This window comes from Cricetulus griseus, chromosome 10 (assembly GCF_003668045.3).
Source record: "Cricetulus griseus strain 17A/GY chromosome 10, alternate assembly CriGri-PICRH-1.0, whole genome shotgun sequence".
In the NCBI taxonomy this organism is placed as follows: domain Eukaryota; kingdom Metazoa; phylum Chordata; class Mammalia; order Rodentia; family Cricetidae; genus Cricetulus; species Cricetulus griseus.
This window is the reverse complement of record NC_048603.1, coordinates 32117432-32139084: the sequence shown is the minus strand read 5'-3', so window position 1 is coordinate 32139084 and position 21653 is coordinate 32117432. Positions and strand designations below refer to the sequence as shown.

Here is a 21653-nt window from a genome sequence, read left to right as displayed (position 1 = left end):
ATTTTCCTTTCTATCTACACAAAAAATGTACAGAAACAAAACCAAAACAACAACAAAAGCCAACACACACACACAAACACACACACACACACACACACACACACACACCCCGAAATAAACAAGCACAAGACTGATAAGACAAAAGGTACCCAAAGCAATATAAAGCAAAAAGTTTACAAAAATACCAGTTTGAGGTCTTTTGTGTGTGTGTGTGTGTGTGTGTGTGTGTGTGTGTGTGTGTTGACCAACTACTCCTGGCATGGGACCTGCCCTGCAACTCCACTGGAGAAACCTGATTTTCCTTTTTCAGCAAGTATCAGTTACAGATACCTTCTTGGTAATGGGTAGGACTCTGCCCACTGGCCCCCGCCCCAGAGCTGGGACTCCATCTGGCCTGAACCTGTGCAGGCCTTGTCCATGTGGCCGTATTCGTTGTGAGTTCACATGTGCATTAGTATGTTGGGTCTGGAAAACATTATTTATTGGAGTCATCCATCAGCTATGGCTCTTACATATTAATGCCTTTGTTTGTTTCTTTGTTTTGAGACTGGGTCTCACGAAGTAGCCTGTCTGGTCTGGAACTCACTGTGTAGACCAGGCTATCCTTGAACCTATAGGATATACTTGCCTTTGCCTCCCAAGTCCTGGAATTAAAGGTGTATGTCACCACACCCAACTCTCCCCGTTGTCTACAATATAGAATTTTCCAAAGGAAAGAGCTTTCTTCTGTAGGCTTGTGTTTGAGAGTGAAATACCCAACACTGTGGGAGTTAACTACTTCCTGAGGGTTCTAAGCCACAGTTGTCCTCATGCTTCTCCTGGATCACAACATGTGCTCATTTTCCACCCTCTCTCTGTTTCCAGGAAGCTCATGTAAAAGGCAGAATATAAAATGAAGATTTTTCAGCGCGAGATGCGGTACTGGCGGATTGTGACTTTTTTGGCGGTTGTCTATTTCTGCACCATCGTCCTGGGTCAAGGTAATTGCAAAACCTGGGAGTCCAGTCTTATAGGGTCCTCATCCTCACAATCTTTTGTTGTTGTACCTGTGTCTCCAGGCAGGAAATCCATTAGCTTTTACCCATTCTATCAGCTGTTTGCAACGTGGCAATGGAACACACCACTTACAGGGTTACCATGTCACCAGAAAGTGGGCATAGCCCTTTTATAGGAGTATTGATTAAAGAGAGGCTGCTGAAAGGCCATTAGAGTTTAGTCTCTGAAGATCATGGCTGCATGTTGTTGGATCAGCTATGTTAATAAATAGTGTGTGTATGTGTGGTATCCCCCTCTATTTCCCATAGAGTCTATAATAAATAAAATAAAACTTATTTTATTTCATGTTACTTTTGGAGGCCTAGTCTCCCTGTGTAGCCTTGGCTGGCCTAGAACTCTCTATGTAGATCATACTGGCCTAGAACTTACAAACACCCACCTTCCTCTGTCTCCTGAGTGCTGGGTTTAAAGTTATTTGCTGTCATTCTTGGAACTTATAGTATAATTATATCACCTCACACTTGGTTCCTTATTTTTTTTTAGTCCTTTTCTTAAAATTGAGCACAGTTTAAGATTGTTAGGGGTTGGCCAGGTGATGGTGGCACATGCCTTTAATCCCAGTACTCAGGAGGCAGAGACAGGTGGATCTCTGTCAGTTCAAGGCCAGCCTGGTCTACTGAGTGAGTTCCAGGGCAGGCTCCAAAGCTACACAGAGAAACCTTGTCTTGAAAAACCAAAGAGAGAGAGAGAGAGAGAGAGAGAGAGAGAGAGAGAGAGAGAGAGACAGAGAGACAGAGACAGAGAGAGAGAGAGAGAGATTGCTTTGTTAAGAGTTTTGTAGAGGTTGCCACTAATAATGGGACTTTATTTTGACCTTCTGGAAGAAGAGTCTATGAAATCTACTCTTTGTATTAGCAAGATCTGAACTGTTTTAAAACCCCCTTTCTTATAAGTTTGTAGTTGACAAACTACCATCCACGGGCTCAATCTGGCCCACTGTCTGTTTTGTTGTTGTTTTGTTTTTGTGTGTGGCTGCTTTTATGCTAGAGTGGCAGAATATACTAGTCATGGCAGAGACTATGGCTCTTCAAAGGCAAACCTATCTGCTGTCTGGCCTGTTACACAGACTTGTGTTATCTGTGAAGTCAGTGCACATGACACACAGTGCTTATATCTCTATAACTAGACAAATACACGATCCTGCAGAAGCTTACCTGCTGCTGTTCTAACCCTGCATCACTAGAGTAAAAGTATGAATGCAATGAGGAGGTTTTAGGAACCTTAATGTCTCATATGTGCAGCTAAGGGCTGCAGGATTCAAATGCATGAACCACCACACCCTCCTTCTTCAAAGCGAGGCACACTTGTTTCGAAAGCAATGGAACTTGACTCTGCAAGTTTGAATAGCTGTTGTGTTCCTGGGACGGATGGCTGTGTTTTTGACCTCTTCATTGAACACATAGTGAGCAGTTAAGGAGAAGGATTCTGATTTTCTTATTCATATTGGTGAAAGGATGTTTTCAGAGGCAACTTATTCCCTGAACTCCAAGATGCAAGATACAGGTCCTTAGGAATGAAGCCAGCCACTAAAATGTCCAGCACCACCACCACAGTTTTGATTAATTTAGAAGCTTCATTTGTGGAGTGAAGTAACTGGTTGTAGACATCTCTACGTGGTATTTTCCAGGGTGAACTACCAGATCCACCTTGTCAGCCAGATTCTGTTTCAAATGAACAGTTAAGGAACACATTTTATGTGTCTGTGGTTCAGGAGTTCAGCTGAGTAAGACTTTGTTTTCCCTCATCAAGAAGTTTACTGGCCACTGTGTAGACAGAAGTACTAACAGATAATCACAGTGCCTATCCCATGGGGCTGTCACAAAAAGCAAAGCCTGGAAACCAAAAGGACATTTAAACCGTTGCTAATTTTCAAATCATTTTATTTTATAGCCACGGTAATATTGATAACAACACCGCCACCACCTGTGTATGTGCCTTATATGGGTTTCAGGCATAGGCATAAGTAAGTACGGTTGTCCGCTGCTAAAATATCAAATTGTTCACAAACTGGGTGTTTGTGTCTGAAGCAGGTAATGAGGCTGCAGGAATCAGAGGTAGAAGAGATGGGATGGGTTTCCTGAAGTACGTGTGAAGGCAGGTGGAAGAGAGGTCATCCTAAGGCTCCTTGACTGAGACCTGAGTGGATGGGACATTTGGCTTCATCCCTTATGTTGTCACTGCTTCTATATGGTTGAACAGTCTGGTTACCAAAGCTCACTAAAGCAGGGTTCTGTGTCTCTGTTACAAGGGAAGGTTTGAATCTTAGAAGGCGTTTGTTGAACAGATTAAGAGATGAAGGGGGAATTTTAAGTTCAACATATTGAGTTCAGCCCTAGACAAAAATGTGGGGCTTTAGGGTTTGAAGAGACATACAGATGGGACTGGTAGCCGTGCGGTTGACGGAGTTTATAGGAAACAGTTCAGGACAGGAGAGTTTGTACTTGAGTTGTATTGAACTTTATAGTTAGGACTAGAGACCTTTGGGGTGTGGTTAGAGAGAGAGAGCTCCCTGGAGGGATGGCGTGAAGCCCATAGAACACTCTCAGACAAGAGGTCAATAGAAGAAAGATGGCTGATTGAAAGTGTCCAGTGTAGAAGAAAGAAGAGGAAGAGAAGGAGATGAAGGAAACAATAAGAAGGGTTAGGGAACTACAGTGCCTGGAAGTGAAGGATGGAAGATTGTGGCTGCACGCTAAGAAAGCCAACTTAGAAAACATTGGATGTTACTGGGTTGGTGTCTGAAAATCCAAGGAACTTCTACAAAGCTTGTCTTATTTTTACCATGATACCACTCGGTTACATGTTTCACTTTGAGCAAGAAAAAAAATCATACACATCGTCTCATCGTATTAATTTTATATTTTTATGAGAAAGGTTGTAGTGAGCTCCTGTGAGTTGGCCACTTTTTGATGAAAAATCATATAGACATTGTGAAACTTGCTTTGAACAAAATTGAGAATCAGAGAAATAGTCACTGTGGTCAAGTAATGTACCACGAACATGTTCACCTCCTGACTTCCAGCTCTCATGAATGAGTTATATGCAAATGGGAATCAGGACCTGTGCTTACCTTGTGACGATAGAAGGTCAGTACCCACACTTTGTCAGAATCTCACAGGAAACATGCACTGGTTTCTAGCAACATTTGCTTAGGATGGATAAAGAAAGACTCATGAAGACAAAGTAACCGCCATGTAAAGCTCCAAGGCAAGGCTGGACATGGTGGCATTTGTGATCCCTGCTTGTTATTTTCAGCTACTACCTGTATGAAGCTTACAGCAATAATAGGGAACTAATACAGTTGATATTAAAAGGGATATGGGAAGGTACTTGGAGGATTAAGAATTCATCATCTTCACCTTCGGTGAGTTCAAGCCCAGTATGTGCTATGTAAGACACTACCTCAAAAACAAAACAAAATAAAACAAGCCCTTCTAGGCATATTAAATGGAAGATTTCTCATGGAGGCTTGAAATAACTTATGGAGATTCCCTTCATGAGCTCATGAGCACATACAGTTTTCTATTGTGAGTTGAAAATATTTGGCCTACTGCTGTCTTCAACAGCTTTATAATGGTTCATAAAATTATAACATATTGTATTATAAATGACATTAAAAAGAACTACTAACAAGTCCCACAGGGAAATGTCCCTCAAAATTTATTTCTCCCTATACATAAAACAATAGTAACGGGCAATACATTTAATTTAGAACAATAGATGACATAAAAAACCTAAGATTTTAAAATAAAACAGCTAAGATACTTCTCCACTCTTTAAGTTGTTTTTTCAAAGAATAAAATCAAGTTATCTCATCCATTTAGCATCATAAATTATGTTTTTGATACATAATTTTGCTATATGGCCCAGTTTAGCCTAGAACCCATAATTCACCCACCTTAGCATCCTAAATTCAGTCGTGTGCAACCATGCCTGTCTCTAATCTAAGTTTCAAAGACAAGACTATTCATTATGACCTCAACTTACAACATGTCTATCAGAAGAGATTTTTGATTGCAAAAAGTTTAATTTTTTTGGTCAACTTAAAATGTACTTACTAGTAGATAACATAGTAGTTCATTTACTCAAAATAGAAGTTAAGCTCTGAAGCTTGGAAAAGAGAAATGTTGAAGTTTGGGAGTGCCTCACAGCTACCTTTTCCTATCAAGCATGCTGCCGAGATGAAAACTCCCAGCTACTGGATTCCTGGAGGAAGCCTGCTTGGTCTGGCTTCTGGTGCTCTTGCATTTCCAGACTTGGGGAGAGTGGCTGATTGATAGTTTATCCCTGTTAAGTGGGAAGGGCGATGGCGTTCTGTGAAAGAAAACCAGAGCTCTGTTACCTAAGGAAAAGGAGGTATGGTCCTCGGCATTGATACACGCAAAATATCTGTGGCTGCATCCCAGCGTAAAATACAGTGTTAGACCATGCAGTTCATGGACCCCAGCTGACAGCTGGGGAACCAGCATAAGACTGAACCAGGTCCCCTGAATGTGGGTGTCAGTTGGGAGGCCTGGGCAGTCAATGGGGCTTCTGGCAGTGGAACCAATATTTATTCCTAGTGCATGAATGGACTTTGGGAGTGCATTCCCTATGGAAGGATAGATACTCTCTTAGCCTAGATACACTGGGGAGGGCCGAGGCCCTGCCCCAAATGATGTGTCAGTCTTCGATGATCCCCCATGGGAAGTCTCACCCTCCCTGAGAAGTGAATGGGGGGTGGGGTGGGGGACATGGGAGGATAGGAGGGAGAAGGAACTGGGATTGGTATGTAAAATAAGATTGTTTTTAATTTAAATAAAAATTTATTTAAAGAAGAGTGTTAGTGGGACTGAGCCAGACCCCTGAACGTGGATGTCAATGAGGAGGCCTCGGCACTCTATGGGGCCTCTGGTAGTGGATCAGTATTTATCCCTGTTGTAAGAAGGGACTTTGAGAGCCCATCCCACATGGAGGGATGCTCTCTTAGCCTAGGGGAGGGCCTAGGCCCTGCCCAGGATGATATGACAGACTTTGGGGAAGCCCCATGGTGGGTCTTACCCTCCCTGGGGAGCATGGGGGGGATGAGGTGGGGAGCTGGTGGGGGGAGGGGAGGAAGAAAGGATTGACATGTGAAACAGGCTTGTTTCTAATTTGAACTAATAAAAATAATTTCTTGGGAAAAAAAGAGTGTTAGAAGCAATTGATGAAAGTATCTCATTAGACATAAATCTCTACATAAGCCGTTTGTCAAAACAGAAATACTGCAACTGAATTTAAAAAGAGGGGGGGTGAATATAGAGAGCTATTTCAACAGAAAGATTGCCAAATTGTTCCCTTCAAACAAAGCACAGTGCAGCACACCAAGACAAAGTCCCCTGTGCTTTTGGTGACAAGCCTCAGTAAAGAGAAGATAAAGGTGGATTGCCTGCCTCATTCCCCTTTGGGGTGAAATGCGTGTACACACAAGTATTTTCTGTTGAGCCATATCTCGTCACCATGGAAGAGCTCGTTGGCTTCCTCTGTGCTCCCAGTGTGTGCCCCAAAGAAAACTTTACACTTGGTTTTGTCTTTCTGAGAAGATTAGTATTTGCACTGACACAGATTAACTTTTTAGTGAAGCTCACTCAAGCATTTACTGGAAGTTAAAAACGGCATATATGAAACAGAAACACGTCCTTTGTGTTTGCAGAGGGTGGGAAAAAAAAACCACACAGATTCTTGTTGTGTGAGATAAGAGCAATTATTTTTCTATGACTCTTTATAGTGTTCCTGTCAGTTTTGCTTGCCCTTGCTTTGGCTCAAGGCCCAGTGCCTTCCAAAGGCAGGGGGTGGGGGTAGGAGGGAGCTGACTTTGAAATCTAGAACTGTTTCTTAATTAGCATTTATTCCTTGCACTGTATCCCTGCCCAAAGGCAAAAAATGTGGGCTTCGTGTCTATCCAAGGACTTTCGTTTTAGTGATTGTCAAGATATTTATTCTTCTGTTGGCACTAGACGTGATCTGGCTTTCCACTGTTGTAACAGTATGGCGGTCATAGGATCTATTTGTAAATTAAATTAAAGGATTGACCTTTGCTGGACTGTGTTAAGTCACTTGCCTCACACTGTCTTTCCCAGCAGAGGTCAATGGAAGACATGCCGCTTTGGGTTCTAGATGACCATCTGTGTTTCATGAATAGCACAGCCCATGCTGTTTCCATTGTTTTCTGCTGGCAGCTTAGAAAGTTAGCTGTTGTCTAAAGGGATGCTGAGGACCTCGAACTCACACAGCACTCAAAGATTAGCAGCCTATGTATGCAGGACATCTTCTACAGATGTCTACTGTCTGGCCTGGCAATCCTGAGTGCCGTTAGCATCTTTGCTGTCCTTGAGAGCAAAGTTCAGCTAGCAGAGCCCACTGAACACTTAGAAATGGCTCAGCTCAAAGCCCCCATCTACTTGCTGCCCTTTCTTTCTTCCTGGGGCCCAGGTAGGTCATATTTTTCTCACCAGTGCATTGATATGAAAGTAATAAATGCAAGCCCACTGATTTGATTGAACTCAGAAAATGCTAGTTCAAACATTTCATTCATATTTGCAATGTTTCCCACAGGTAATAAAAACAACAGCTCTACATAGAATCTTGTTCCTGAGTTGTAGAGACTTAGAAAAACACTTTCTTTATTTTTTAAACTGCTGGGAACTAAAATAGTTGTTCTTGTGATAAGATTGTATTTTCCTGTTAACCAGAAAATATTTGTCCACTGTATCAAGTTGAAACTCTAAATAAATGGATCTCTCTACTTATTACATGGTTAAGGACAAGTCTAAAGAGATTTTCTTCTTGAGATGTGTCCTATAGTGCTCACTTGCCTAGATAATTGTACGATAGTGCTTCCGTTTGGGTTTCTTTCTTTCTTTTTTAAAAAGATTTTATTTATTTAAAGATTTTATTTATTTATTATGTATACAACATTCTGCTTCCATGTATGTCTGCACACCAGAAGAGGGCAACATATCTCATTCAAGGTGGTTGTGAGCCACCATGTGGTTGCTGGGAATTGCACCCCGGTCCTCTGGAAGAGCAGTCAATGTTCTTAACCTCTGAGCCATCTCCCCAGCCCCCTAGTTTGGGTTTCATTGCTGTGATAAACACCAGGGCCAGTAAGCAACTTGGGAAGGAAAGGGCTCATTTTTACCTTAGAACTCTCAGGTCATACCTCCATCACTGAGGGAAGTCAGGACAGGTACCCAAGGCAGGAACCTGGAGGGAGGAACTGATGCAAAAGCCGTGGAGGAGTGCTGCTTACTTACTGGCTGCCTCCTCATGGCTTGCTCAGCCTGCTTTCTTATAGAACTCAGGACCAGCAGCCGAGGGGTGGTGCCACCCACAGTGAGTTCGTCTCTCCCACATCAATCATTGTTCAAGAAAATGCCTGATAGCACTTCCTATAGGCCAGTCTTAAGGACACATTTTTCAATTGACAGTTCCCCCTTCCCAAATGACTTTAGCTTGTGTCAAGTGGACAAAAAACTAACCAGGACAAGCAGTAAACTCATTGTTTATTTAGCTCAATGCAGGGTGATTTGTTAATACAGATCTTCCTCCCCCCAACACCAAGAAGCAGAGCATAGATTTCCCTTGGGCCAGAGACAGTCCTTTCCCACTGTGAGAATTTGAATAAAGTTTTCAGCTTTGTTCCTTTGTCCTAAAGTCAGGCAATTGACACACTTTTGAGAGGATTTAAATGAGTTTTTAAACTCCATCATTAGCTAATGGAAGAGGAAGGGGAAGACATTTTTATTGGCCATCTATTGTAGTATATCAATTAATGTATTTAAAGTTATGACCCAAGGCTTGTAGAAAGTATCATGTTTTCTAAATGCAAGGAAACGGGTTTTGGAAGAAATTGGTAACTGGATTCAGGCTGTTTAGCTGATCAGTGACAGAACTGGGAATCAAGCTATTATGAATGTCTTCCTCCTTCGCCAGCCCTGGGTCCCAAAGTAAGAAAAGAAGGCCTGCCATAAATCCGATAATGAGTCCTAGCATTCCGCTAATAAATAACTTTATTTATGTATTACGTACTAAAAATGTCCATGCTAAAGCACTTGTTTTGAAACCCTGTGGGCATTTACAACGGGCTCTGAAACCTAGTCTGAAGTTTTAATGACTCACACGAAAGAGATGTAAACACTTTTGTGAAGTTTCAAAAGATCAAATACCAAGGCCCGAGTCACTATCATGTACAATACACCTGATGTGCCGAAATCGGCTTCTCCAGAGGAGTAGATCAAGAGTTTAAAGAACACAGTCACCTGGCATTTGATCCTTAACTTCCTGGTGATCACTAATGTTTTATTTATTTATTATTTTAAAATGATGTGTGTGTGTGTGTGTGTGTGTGTGTGTGTGTGTGTGTGTACATGAGTGTAAGTGCCTGTCAAGGTCAAAAGACGCCTTCAGATCCCCTGGAACTGGAGTTACAGGTGGCTCACCGCCTCCTGACACAGGTGAGGACTGAACTTGGGCCATCTGCAAAAGCAGTACCTACTCTTATCCCCTGAGCCATGTCCCCAGCTTCTCTCAAATGTTTTAGGAGGAATGTTTTATTACCGTAATATGCCTGAAATAGTTTCCTCAAATACTACGTCATCAGAAACATTTGATTGCGCTGGGCATTGGTGGTGCCCGCCTTTTATCCCAGCACTCAGGAGGCAGAGGCAGGTGGATTGCTGTGAGTTCGAGGCCAGCCTGGTCTCCAGAGCCAGCCTGGTCTCCAGGATAGGCTCCAAAGCGACACAGAGAAACCCTGTCTTGAAAATACAAAAAAACAAAACAAACAAAACAAAACAAAACAAAAAAATGGGGCTGGAGAGATGGATGGCTCAGAGGTTAAGAGCACTGACTGCTCTTCCAGAGGTCCTGAGTTCAATTCCCAGCAACCACATGGTGGCTCACAACTATCCATTAGGAGATCTGGTGCCCTCTTTTGGTGTGCAGGTATACATGGAAGCAGAATGTTGTATACATAATAAATAAATAAAATCTTAAAAAAAAGAAACATTTGATTGCTGCAGTGGGAAACCAAAGTCATACTTTCAAGGGTCCCAGGAGGGTAGAGAAGGTCTCATGTTCCAAGTAGGAAATATGTCCTTCACACATAATGAAATCAGTTTGCAAGACTGGCTTTGATTTTTGAAGGAGACTAGATATTAATTCTAACCCTATGTCTCAGGTAGGTGCATCTGTCTTATTTTGGTCACTGACTGATTCACTACTGGCGTTGTAGAAAGAATACCTTTCGAGGTTCATGAACTCTTGGGTAGTTAGGTCGTGCTGCTTTGACTTTTCAATTTAAGCCTAAATGTTTTCATGTTTAAGCCATTTTGTTTTTCCTTTTCAGTGGCTCCACCCACAAGGCTCAGATATAATGTAATATCCCACGACAGTATACAGATTTCATGGAAAGCTCCAAGAGGGAAATTTGGTGGCTACAAACTTCTCGTGGCTCCAGCTTCAGGTAAAGACAATTCCCTATATTACCTGGGGCATCATGAGCGTTTTATACATGGATGGTTAAAAATATGTAGTACTTGATGCTGCTTTGGGATTTCATGAAAGACTTAGTTTAATTTAATTTTTTCAGCTTGACAAATTTTTCTCTCATCAAGGAAATAATGTTTCCCAAAGTATAAAGTTTGGCTCTTGGGATCAGCTGTGATAGACTCTCATGAGGCCAGAATTTACAGAATATCAAAACCCCTGCCACCCATGTTTCAATATATAATAAATACTTTTGATCCATGGATGGGGTAAAGATATAATACACCTGAGTGTACAATAGTTGTGCCTGTTTGAATAAGTCATAACTAATGAACTTTATAAAATGACACTTAGCAATTACACATCAAAATTATAAAGGTCAACTAGGTATTGTGCAAATAAGCTGCAACAGGAAAAACACAAATTGAATAAATTTATTGGCAATTATATGGAGGTATGATACAAAATTGTGATGAAATTGTGGGTGAAGTTTTCATTCTCGTGTTTTATATTTCTATTATACAGATAAAGTCAATCAAGACAGGGCATGTAGGGGAATTGAAAGGGTGTCATGGAGACACAGAGAATCAACTCTGGACTTCTTGAGTTCTAATCCTACTTCTGTTAGTCACAAGTAGTGAGGTCAGGTTATTTAGCCTCTGAGTGCCTCAGTTTCTTCTGTAGAATGTATGAAAAACATTATCACCCTCTTCATGGCAGCTTCTTGAGCATGCTTGTGGCATTTCCCAGAGGTTTACGTAAAATATGAAGTATGAGATTCCAGCCCCAAACTTCTGAATCATTTTGAACTGTAAAGAACATCCCAGAGAAATTCCTGTAAAATTGAAGTTTGGGAGGTACTAATTGTGAAGGCCAAAGGACCTAAACAACAACAACAACAACAACAACACACACACACACACACACACACACACACACACACACAGCAGCGGTGACTTGGAGTGATCCCTCTGAGACAATGCACTCAAATGCCAGGTGCCCAACCTTTGTTTAAATATCTCCAGTGATAAAAGTAGTGAGTTCAATTATTTCTTAATGAATCTCGGGTTTACTTTATTCACTGTGTTTATTACAGTGGCCAAAGCCAACCAGTCCATTTAGATATACTAAAATCTACTTTATTTAATACAGAAAATAACAAAGTGTAATAAATACATTTAACCACAAAATGTTCATGGACATTTTAGCACTGTGAATTGTGGTCCAAGCCTTTTGGTTTTTTTGAGACTGGGTTTCTCTGTAGCTTTTGGAGGCTGTCCTGGAACAGGCTGGCCTTGAACTCACAGAGATCCACTTGCCTCTGTCTCCCAAGTGCTGGGATTAAAGGCGTCCAGCAGTCCAAGTCTTTTTTATGCCAATCTTTCCTAAAGAATGCTCCAAAGTGTTCTGCAAGGGGCTAATAGCAGCTATACAACACAGTGAGTTAATGGTCAAATAAATTTGGGAAATGCCAGTTTAGACAGTTTATTTTATCATATTTTATCATACAAGTCTCAAAGCTGTAATAAAATAACATGTCTGCCTTCCAAAGAGAGACTGTAATACACAGGGCTTTCTAAAAACCTTCTTTTCAGCAAAGTATAGCTTACTGAATATTTATTTGTGTACTTTATATACAAATGGGGGTTTTCTCTAGACATAAAATTTACGTTTAAATGTATGTGTGTTTGCCTGAGCGCATGTCTGTACCACACATGCATAGAGTGCCCATGTGTGTCTGAAGAGGACACTGGTGTCTCTTGGACTGGAGTTCCAGCCAGGTGTGAGCCATTATGTGGGTGGTGGCAATCAAACTCTGAGTCTCCGGAAGAGCAGCCAGGGCTTTCAACCAACCACTGAGATGTTTCACTGGCCCCCAAGAGTTGAGTTCCAATAATAAGGGTTTATGAAATGAAAGATAACACCTTGAACACTTAAGGCTTTGGTAACAGAAAACACAGTATTGTCCTTTAGCAACAGGCAGCATGGATAATACCAAGAAACATTTCAGATCTAGATATTCATTTTATTGGGATTTAATTAAAGTTTACAGTGATATATGCTACATTTGATTAATTTGTACCTCCCTGAGGGCTGTGAGAGGGACAGAAGTTTTGAATTAATTTCTCCTTCATTTCAGATTGTTAATTACTGTCAGAAATTCCAGTGGGGGGAAGGTGTTTTTGAAGCTTTGCATAGAAATACAGTATTCAACACAAAGCATTTTCAAGAAAGCCTTAGATGTCAGTAGAATTTGATGGGGATTTTGCAATTCTTTTATGGAATTAAACAGACTTTTAAGTAGCCAGACAATGAGTCCTTCCTTCAGCATCTTGAGACAGTGGTGGCCAGATGTAAGATAATTAAGTAGTTCATGATTCAAGGATACTTTGTGTTACTCCAGGGAGCCGAGGAAAAAAATGCCAACATGGCTAATAACATTCAGCCAGCTCGTGTGTCATCCCCCTCCCCCGACGCCTGTACTTTCAAGAGGCACTGCTCTTTTCTTTGAATCTGCTCTGTAATCTTGTACTAAGGCTTCCCTTAGATAATCGACATGACTGAGTGCTATGATGAAAGTCTCTGGTGACTGGGTGTTTTTCTAATGGGGGCAACCATTTGCTATCTAAAGCAGAAAGGACACGTTGAACACAAGAATGAAAATCACATTGCGGTTAGGCTCTGTGCACGCATGTGTTAGGTGTTAGCATCTAGGTACACCTTGGCCCCGCTCCTTGGACCCTGACTCTGTTTTCAGGCACAAAAGGTCCCTTTAAGAGACAAGCTCTGGCCACTCCCACTCTCTTCCCACTGTTCCTCTGAAGAGGCAGGCAGATCTTTTCCTATCTTTTTCTTCCCCTCTCTCTTCCCCCTCCCCTCTCTGTCTTTCTCTCTCTCCTCTGGCCGCCAAGGTCCAATCTTATATCTTGTCATAACATTAGGTATGTATATTTCAAGTAGTGTTAGCATCCGATACCTGTCAAAGTGTGTAGTGCCCTGTAAATATATACAACCAAATAAAACATGTTAATGTCTTTGCCTTTTAACAGTCTTGAATTGTGGTTGATAAGAGTTCTCAGAGCATGCAGCTTTGACTGGACTTGTCTCTCTGTTTTATTACAGGGGGGAAAACCAACCAGCTGAATCTGCAGAACACCGCAACAAAAGCAATCATCCAAGGTCTTCTGCCAGAGCAGAACTACACAGTTCAACTTATTGCCTACAATAAGGACAAAGAAAGCAAGCCGGCTCAAGGCCAGTTCAGAAGTGTGTATTGACAGTCTTTAAGTACCACCTGGGACTCTGGGCTTAGAATACTGCATGCATGAGGGAGGCTTTTGAGATAAAGTCTTTTGTGAGACTACCTGTCCTGGGTCGCAGATGACTGTTAACACTGTTGCACTGTTTGAGGTTCCTCCATTGTCCAAAAGCTATCAAGAGCTTTGCAGGTTGTCAGTTTTAGTCACTCCTGCCTCCCCTCGTGTTGGCCCTCCAGTCTCCCCCTCCCCCTAAATTGTCACAGAAGTATCAGAAATGGTGTCTCTTCAGGTCGATGAGGAAATGACAGGGGGAAGAAGCAGTCCATTTCTTTTGAGTGTCAAAGCTTGTGACTGATAATTTCAAGAATCGCTCCAGTAGAGGCGTAGAGGAAGCCCTAGGGCCATGGAAAGCTGCTTATTTCCACTTGCCTTTCTCTCTGGGCCGCACCCTGTGGTCTGCCAGCCTCCTTGTAGACAAACCCTAGGCATGCATTTCGTGATTTAGCTGTTACTGTTAGGGCTGAGATACGGGGTGGGGGTGATTTGTTCTGCTCCTGTAGAAAAATACATTTCTTTGCAAGACCTTCTTTTCCCTTTTGTACTTTGCTGAGATTCTTGCTCCCTTATAGGATGGAGCTAAATTTAGCCTGACCTCCCTGCCTTGAAAACTTTCATGGTTACATGCTGGAAAATGGTGGTCATGACAAAGTCTTGGGAGATGTGGATTCTTTTTGAATACAATTTTTTGATAGATAAACTACTTTTGGGACTTGAAGAGCAGAGAGAAGCCCTTGGGCTGAGGTGCCTTTATCATCTGCCGGCTGCCCTTTCTCTCACTCCTGCCTCTCCTCCGTCTTCCTGCTTCCCTCCCTCCTTTTGTCTTCTGGGACAGTCTTGCTTTGTAGATCTGGCTAGCCCACAACCCACTCTGTAGCCTAGGCTGTCCCGGAACTTGTGAGTCTCCTGATATATATCTCTATATCTATATCTATCTATATCTGTATCTCTCTGTCTCTCTCTGTCTCTGTCTCTCTGTCTCTGTCTCTGTCTGTCTCTCTGTCTGTCTCTCTCTCTCTCTCTCTCTCTCTCTCTCTATATATATATATATATATATATATATATATATATATATATCTCCATTCCTGGTATTACAGGATTGTAATTTTGAAACTCAAAAGAAATTGACCCCTTCTGCTCCTCTCATTTCCTGTTTCTCATTGACCTTAAGAGACATCATTTCCGGTACTTCTGCAACAACTTAGGAGGCAGGAGACCGTGTGCTATTACACCTGACACGACAATTTGTTTCTAACTGATTTTGTTCATACTGGAAGGAACAAAATTGCACTTTCATTGTACTTTCTTGGTGACCTTGTGGCCCAGCTTCCAGTGAGACTTGTTTTTCAAAATTCAAATGTAAGCCACCAACTTTTCTCCTTGGAAGTGTGTTCCCTTGGCCTGTGCTCCAATCAGCCTGCTCATCTTAACAGTGGCACGGAAGTGTTCCCCTCCCAGGGACAGATCCGCAGACTGCCATGTTTGAAATTATTCTCCTTATTTCCTAGATTTCTTTATACCACTAGCTTTCCCTTGCACAGTTTTTCCTCATATTTAAACTGACAGATGCATTTTATTTTAGAAAATGTCAGTGGCCTGGGTCATAGTCCAAGTGTGGGTGGGGTGAAAGATGTCGATTTGGAAATAATCCATAAGGAATGAGATTTCAAGTTGTTGGGTGATAAAATTATTGGCAGAGTGTCCAGAGATGCAAGGCAACTTTAGTATAAGGTCATCTTTCAGGAATGGAAGGAGGAAAAGAATCCAAAGATGAGAATATGAAAGATAGAGTCGTGGAATAGGGGAAAAGTTGCAATTATATCTTTGCAAAAACTGAGGACAAGGAGTTTTAAAGAGGCAGGATGCTGATTAAGAAATCAGAGAATGGGGTCTATAGATGGATATAATATTCAATTATTGAATCTAGTAAGGTTAAAGTATCTTAAAATTTGAATGATTATTCCTAGCTGGGAATTAAATCTCTTGGCATCAGAAAGACAAAAAATTGAGGTGATAAGCCCTGATGGGTGACAAATCTTGGACCCTTTCAGCAAAGTCATAAAAGCCAGTGGGAAGGCAGAGGAGGGTTGTTATGGAGACAGGCTTGATGGGACCATCTCTTGGGGACGATGAAGGATGACTGAAGAAGTCATCATCTCACCCATAGAGCCGACCTGCCAGTATGCCTGCTCTCTTCCTTCAAGGAAATAAAACAATTAGATGACATATCCTGCCACTGGCTTTTTTGCGCTTTCATGGGGAGCTTTATATGTACAAAACTTGACACTCATTGATGTCCTTGAAATCTTTGGAAACTTTAGAAGCCAAGCAATTGCAGGCAGGTTGCTGCTGAGTGTCAAGCATAGTGTACAGTGGGAAATTAAGCTAATGATGCAATTGGCCATGAGGTACCAAAGGAGTAGGTGTAGTTTTAGCCTTTGAGTATTGCACCATTAAAGCGACAAGCACTACCATCTAGCTGTCAAACTATTCTTGTCATTTTTATTAGTAAGGATTAATTATACATAATTAGTTTCACTATGACATTTTCATGCACATTCATAATTTTTACCATATTCACATTCTGTTACCTTTTAATGTCCCACCCACGCCCACTCACTCCCTTCCTCATCCCTGTGAAGCCATTCAACTTTCATGGCTTCTACTTTTCTTCTTCATTTGACAACGCAATGGGTTTCATTAGGGATGCTTACAAGATCATGGTTGAGAAGTTGCTCACAGGAGCATGGACATCTTACCAGTGGGTTGGTTATACCTGTGGAGAAAATGTTAGAGAAATATTTTTTAAGCTTGGGAGGAAAATATTATGGGGTTCTCTACCTTCTTTTGAAGGCATAGCAATTGCTAATAAGAGTATCCAAGTTACTATCCTTATAGGATGGACGCTGAATTCATAGAGTCCAGAGACAAGAAGTCAAGGCCAACACTTACCAGTTTTATAAGCTGTGCTTTAGCATCTTAGGTTTTCCATTCCTTTGTCTACGAGGGCGGTGGGATCATCAAATGAGTTTTTACAGCTATTTTGAAGTATTAAATTGATTTGATCCCTTTATCCATGGTGTGCACTTGACTTAAGCCCGTAGTACTTTTCATACCTCATGAATAGAGTGAAGAAAATATCAGGGCCAATATTTGGAAAGGAGTTTATACCATGGTACCAATGATTATCAATAGTGTTTGGTTTTGCAGAGATTTTAGTTAAACAAATTAAACACTTTTTTGTTTATTTGTTTCTACATCCCAACCTTCACCTCCACTGCCTCATCCATTCCTTCTTTTCCATTTCTCTTCAGACAAGGTAGGCCTCTCATGGATATCAGCCAGCCATGGCGTATTAAGCTGCAGTAAAACTAGGCACCTCCTCTTTTATTAAGGCTGGATGAGGCAATCTGGTAGGAGGAATGGGTCACCAAAGCAGTCAACAGAGTCAGAGACAGTCCCTGATCTCACTGTCAGGAGTCTCCCAAGAAGATCAAGTTACACAATTGTATCATATATGCAGAGGGCCTAGGTCAGTCCCATGCAGGCTTCCTGGTTGTCAGTTCAGTCTCTGTGAGCCCAGAGCTCCTATGAGCCCAGGTTAGTTGATTCTATGGGTTTTCTTTGGTGACCATGACCCCAGTGGCTCCCACAATCCTTCTTCTCCCCTCTTCCATAGGATTCCCATGTTCTGTTTAATGTTTGGCTGTTGGTCTCTGCTTCTGTCTCCATCTGTTGCTGGGGGAAGCCTCTTGATGACAGTTGGGCTAGGCACCAATCTACGAGTATAGCAGAATATCATTAGGAATTATTTCATTGACATTTTATTTTGTTTCACTTTTTTCCCCAGTCATATTTGGTTCTAGCCTATGTCTCTGGGGTATCCCGCTTCTGGGTCCTGGCCCTCAGGGGTGAGCTCCCTCCCATGGTATGGGTCTCAAGCTGGGTCAGTTATTGATTGGTCACTCCCATGATTCGTCAGCATCTTTACCCCAGTACATCTTATAGGCAGGCCAAATTGTAGGTCTAAGGGTTGGTGTCCCCAATCCCTCCAATTGAAGTCTTGCCTGGGTGCAGGAGATGGCCAGTTTAGACTCGGTATCCCCTATTGCTAGGGGTCTTAGGTAGAGTCGACCTCAGATTCCTGGGAGTTTCCATTGCTCTAGGTTTCCAGCTCATCCAAGAGATGCCCCCGGATTCCAGTTGTCTCTCCCAATGTCTCTCCTCCATTCTCTCCCTACCTGTCCCTCCTGTTCCTATCCTCAACCCCCGTCCAGGAGATGCCTATTCGATTTCCCCTTCCAGGGAGATCCATGCATTGCCTCCTTCTTATTCAACTTCTCTGGGTCTGTAGATTGTAGCCTGGTTATCCTTTACTTTGCAGCTAATATTCACTTATGAGTGTGTACCTTAGTCTTTCTGGGTCTGGGTTACCTGGCTCACTCAGGATGATCCTTTCTTGTTCCATCCCGTTTGCCATCAAATTTCATGATGTCATTCATTGTTTTTAGCAGCTGAGTAATACTCCATTGTGTATTTTTCTTTCCCCATTTTCTTTTTCTTTTCTTCTTTTTTTTTAGACATTAATACCACATGTTCCTGTTTTTTTTTTTCTAGTTAAAGATTTAGAGAAAAGAAAGGATCCAGCAAAGCCCAGAGTCAAGGCTGTGGACAAAGGAAACGGAAGTAAACCAACTTCACCGGAAGGTTAGATATTTTCCTTTTTCACTCATTTTGGGTATGGCTGGCTTCATTACACAGATGAAACATACATGGTTGTTGGGCTCTTCAGCTGGAGCCATACAATATGTTATGAAAATTGATATTGGTTCTTTTCTTTTCGCCTTCCCAATGGCTGGTCAGCATTTGGTTGGCGGTCTTCCATTTACCTTTCTATGACTAAACAGGCGCACACCTGAACTCTGTCCTGTCATGGTCCTTACTGTGTCTGTTGCTTCTTTAGGGACTTCCCTTGTGGATAGATATAGCAGCCAGAAGTTTCTAGTAAGCTGCCTGTTCCATTTTGTTCTCATCTGTGCTCCTCCTCCGCTGTGCTATGTATTTTTAAAACTATCCAAATATTTCTCACACCGCAGCCCATATTTTGACGTATAACATTAATATTTTATAATTTCTACTAGGTTGTCTTCTTTAATCCAAGACTTACTTCAAATAAGTTATTAATTTTAAACATGTGGTGATCTTAAACGTATTCACTTATTATTAATGTCTGACTTTATTGCACTTGTTCAGAGAATGTGGTATGCAGGGATATTTTTAAAAATTTGTTGAGATATTTTATTACTTAAATATGGCCAATGGTTAGATTTATTCCACATGTCCTTGAGAAAAATGTGTTTTAATTTCCCTCACTAATATTTGTCCACTTCTATTTGAAACTGCCTATTTTAAATTCTTGTAATGCTAGTGACATATAAATGAGAGTTATATTTCCCAGGGAAAATTTACTTTCGTTATTTATAATGATCCCTTTTTATTACTAGTCATTCAATATTTGTCTCAAAGACTCAGTGTCTAAAATAAATGTGGTTATACCCTCTTTATTGGGTGTAGTATTCACAAAACCATTCTTGCTTATTTGTAATAATTTATTTTTATTTTATGTATGTGCATTGGTGTTTTAGCTGCATGTATGTCAGTGTAAGGATGTCAGATCCCCTGGAACTGGGGTGACAGACAGGTGTGAACAGACATGGTTGCCAGGAATTGAACCTGGTTCCTCTGGAAAAGCAGATAATGCTCCTAACCTCTGAGCCATCTCTCCAGCCCCCCATTCTTACTTTTTTAGCTGCCACTATATTTGTGTTCCCAGGTTCATATTGAGAAGATTGAGTGGCATTTGAATATTCTATCTTATGGTTGTTATATTTATTTGTAACTGTGTTCACTTAAATTTGCTGAAATTACTGATAATTTTGGACTTATCACTTACTGCTCTGCTTTGTATTCACATTTTTAAAGTTTTTTTTCCTCTGCTTATGGTTTCTGTTCTCTTTATATTTTTTTTTACCCTTCTACTGACCTGGAAAGTGTTCATTCTTTTGTATTTCTTTGATATGATTGTGTTAAGATTTAACGTGCATATGAAACTTAACAAAGTCTATAGGTAGCTGATAGCTTTAGCTTATCTCAAAATCCTTAAATGCTTACAGCTTCCTGTCTACCAAGAATGTCTCCACCTTTGTTTTGTTACATCTTTTATTTTATCCCAGGTCAATTTCACACAGCTCATTTAAGCCTGCTTTTTTATGTCTGTAACTCCCAAGTGAGTCACATAAGTCTCAGTATCCTAAATTTCCCTATTTATATGAGCATCCACAGAAATCATTTTAGATATCACAAAATAGGCAGAGTAGACAGACTCACGGTCTGTTACCTGAAGTTTGATACTTGCTTTTAGCATATGGCCTAGAAATGTAGATTCAAAAAAGATCGGGAACCAGGCCTGATTTCACGGATCAGCAATTCCAGGTACTTTGGAAACTGAGGCAGAAGGATTGCAAGCTCAAGACTTGCCTGGGCAGCATCATGAGTAAAAGGAAAACCTGGGTACCGCAGCAAGGCACTGTCTCAGAATAAAGAGTTGTAACACAAAGGCAGAAGTGTCAGGATGGAGCGTAGGGACAAAGGACTTGCCTAGGATGAGGCAAAGCTTGGATCAGCGCTTTTAGTCACGATTCACTATGTTTTGTCATTCATTTTTAACATAGGCTAATTTGAGTATGGAAAATATCGGTACACTTCAATATTAAGAGTCAAAAGTTAAATAAAGGGCAGTGAAAGAAAAAGTATTCTTCCTTCCACCTTCACTTGGCCTAAGGAAACAAAGGCTTTCTTTTCCTTAATTGTTTTTTGTTTGTGCGTTTGTTTGTATTTTGAGTGGCGTGGGGACAGTGCTGGGAATTGAACCCACCCGGGACCTTGAGCATGCCTGGCACATATTTTACTACTAAGTGATATCCTGAACTCTGAATACATGAGTTTATGTCTTGTATGTCTGTTAAAGTACATTCATTAGCATTTTAATGTGGTATTTTTTTAAGTTTCCAGTTAATACCTGAGATGTTCAGGTCTTGCTGGTGTAGAGCCCCTAGTCATATTACTCTTTAAATTGTTGAATATGTTCTTGTAATGTCGTCTACCCATCTCTTCCTCCAGTGGGTGCAGGTGGAGACTGTGGCTTAGGTGGTCTCTTCCTCTCGCAGTGGGGGTGGGACCAACGCTCCCAAGGCTGTAGATGCATTGCCGGATGTTTTGGCTTGTGGGGAGGCTGCCCCCAGCTCCCTGGGGCTTCAGTGGGCTGGGGTGGGGAGTGCGATCTACCACGGGGTGATTAGTGCCTAGGGGTAAGTTCTCAGTTAATATTTGAATTAGTATTCTTTGCCTGTTTCTGCTTAGAGGATATTTGAGGTAAAAATCAATGGGTTCATGTGGCTGTGTATATTACTACGTTCTTTTACCTTAAACACCTTCCTCTTGCCCTTCCAAAACCCGGGACTGGGTAACAAGAAGGAAAAACTGAGAGTGATAGGGGCATATGTTCTAAGAAACTTTCAAAGCCTTTGAGGATTGAAGATGGAGGTTTCTGTCCTGCCTGGTCCCATAGCTGCTTTGCCCCAAATAAACACACAAAGATTTATATTAATTTATAAACTGTTGGCCGATGGCTAGGGCTTCTCATTGGCTATCTCTGTCTTAATTATTAACCCATAACTACTAATCTATGTATTTCTACATGGCCTTATCTTACTA

General features: G+C 41.4%; 1 protein-coding gene across 1 annotated transcript in view; it reads left to right on the top strand.

The window, feature by feature from the left end:
* LOC103158800 (collagen alpha-1(XIV) chain) overlaps nt 1-21653 on the top strand; it is a 208269-nt gene that overhangs the window by 23159 nt on the left and 163457 nt on the right. Inside the window, exons 3-6 of the mRNA XM_027431692.2 lie at nt 865-980; nt 10424-10540; nt 13687-13830; nt 18498-18587. Coding sequence (XP_027287493.1) covers nt 893-980; nt 10424-10540; nt 13687-13830; nt 18498-18587 — 439 coding nt within the window. The 5' untranslated portion in view covers nt 865-892. The remainder of the gene's footprint in view (nt 1-864; nt 981-10423; nt 10541-13686; nt 13831-18497; nt 18588-21653) is intronic.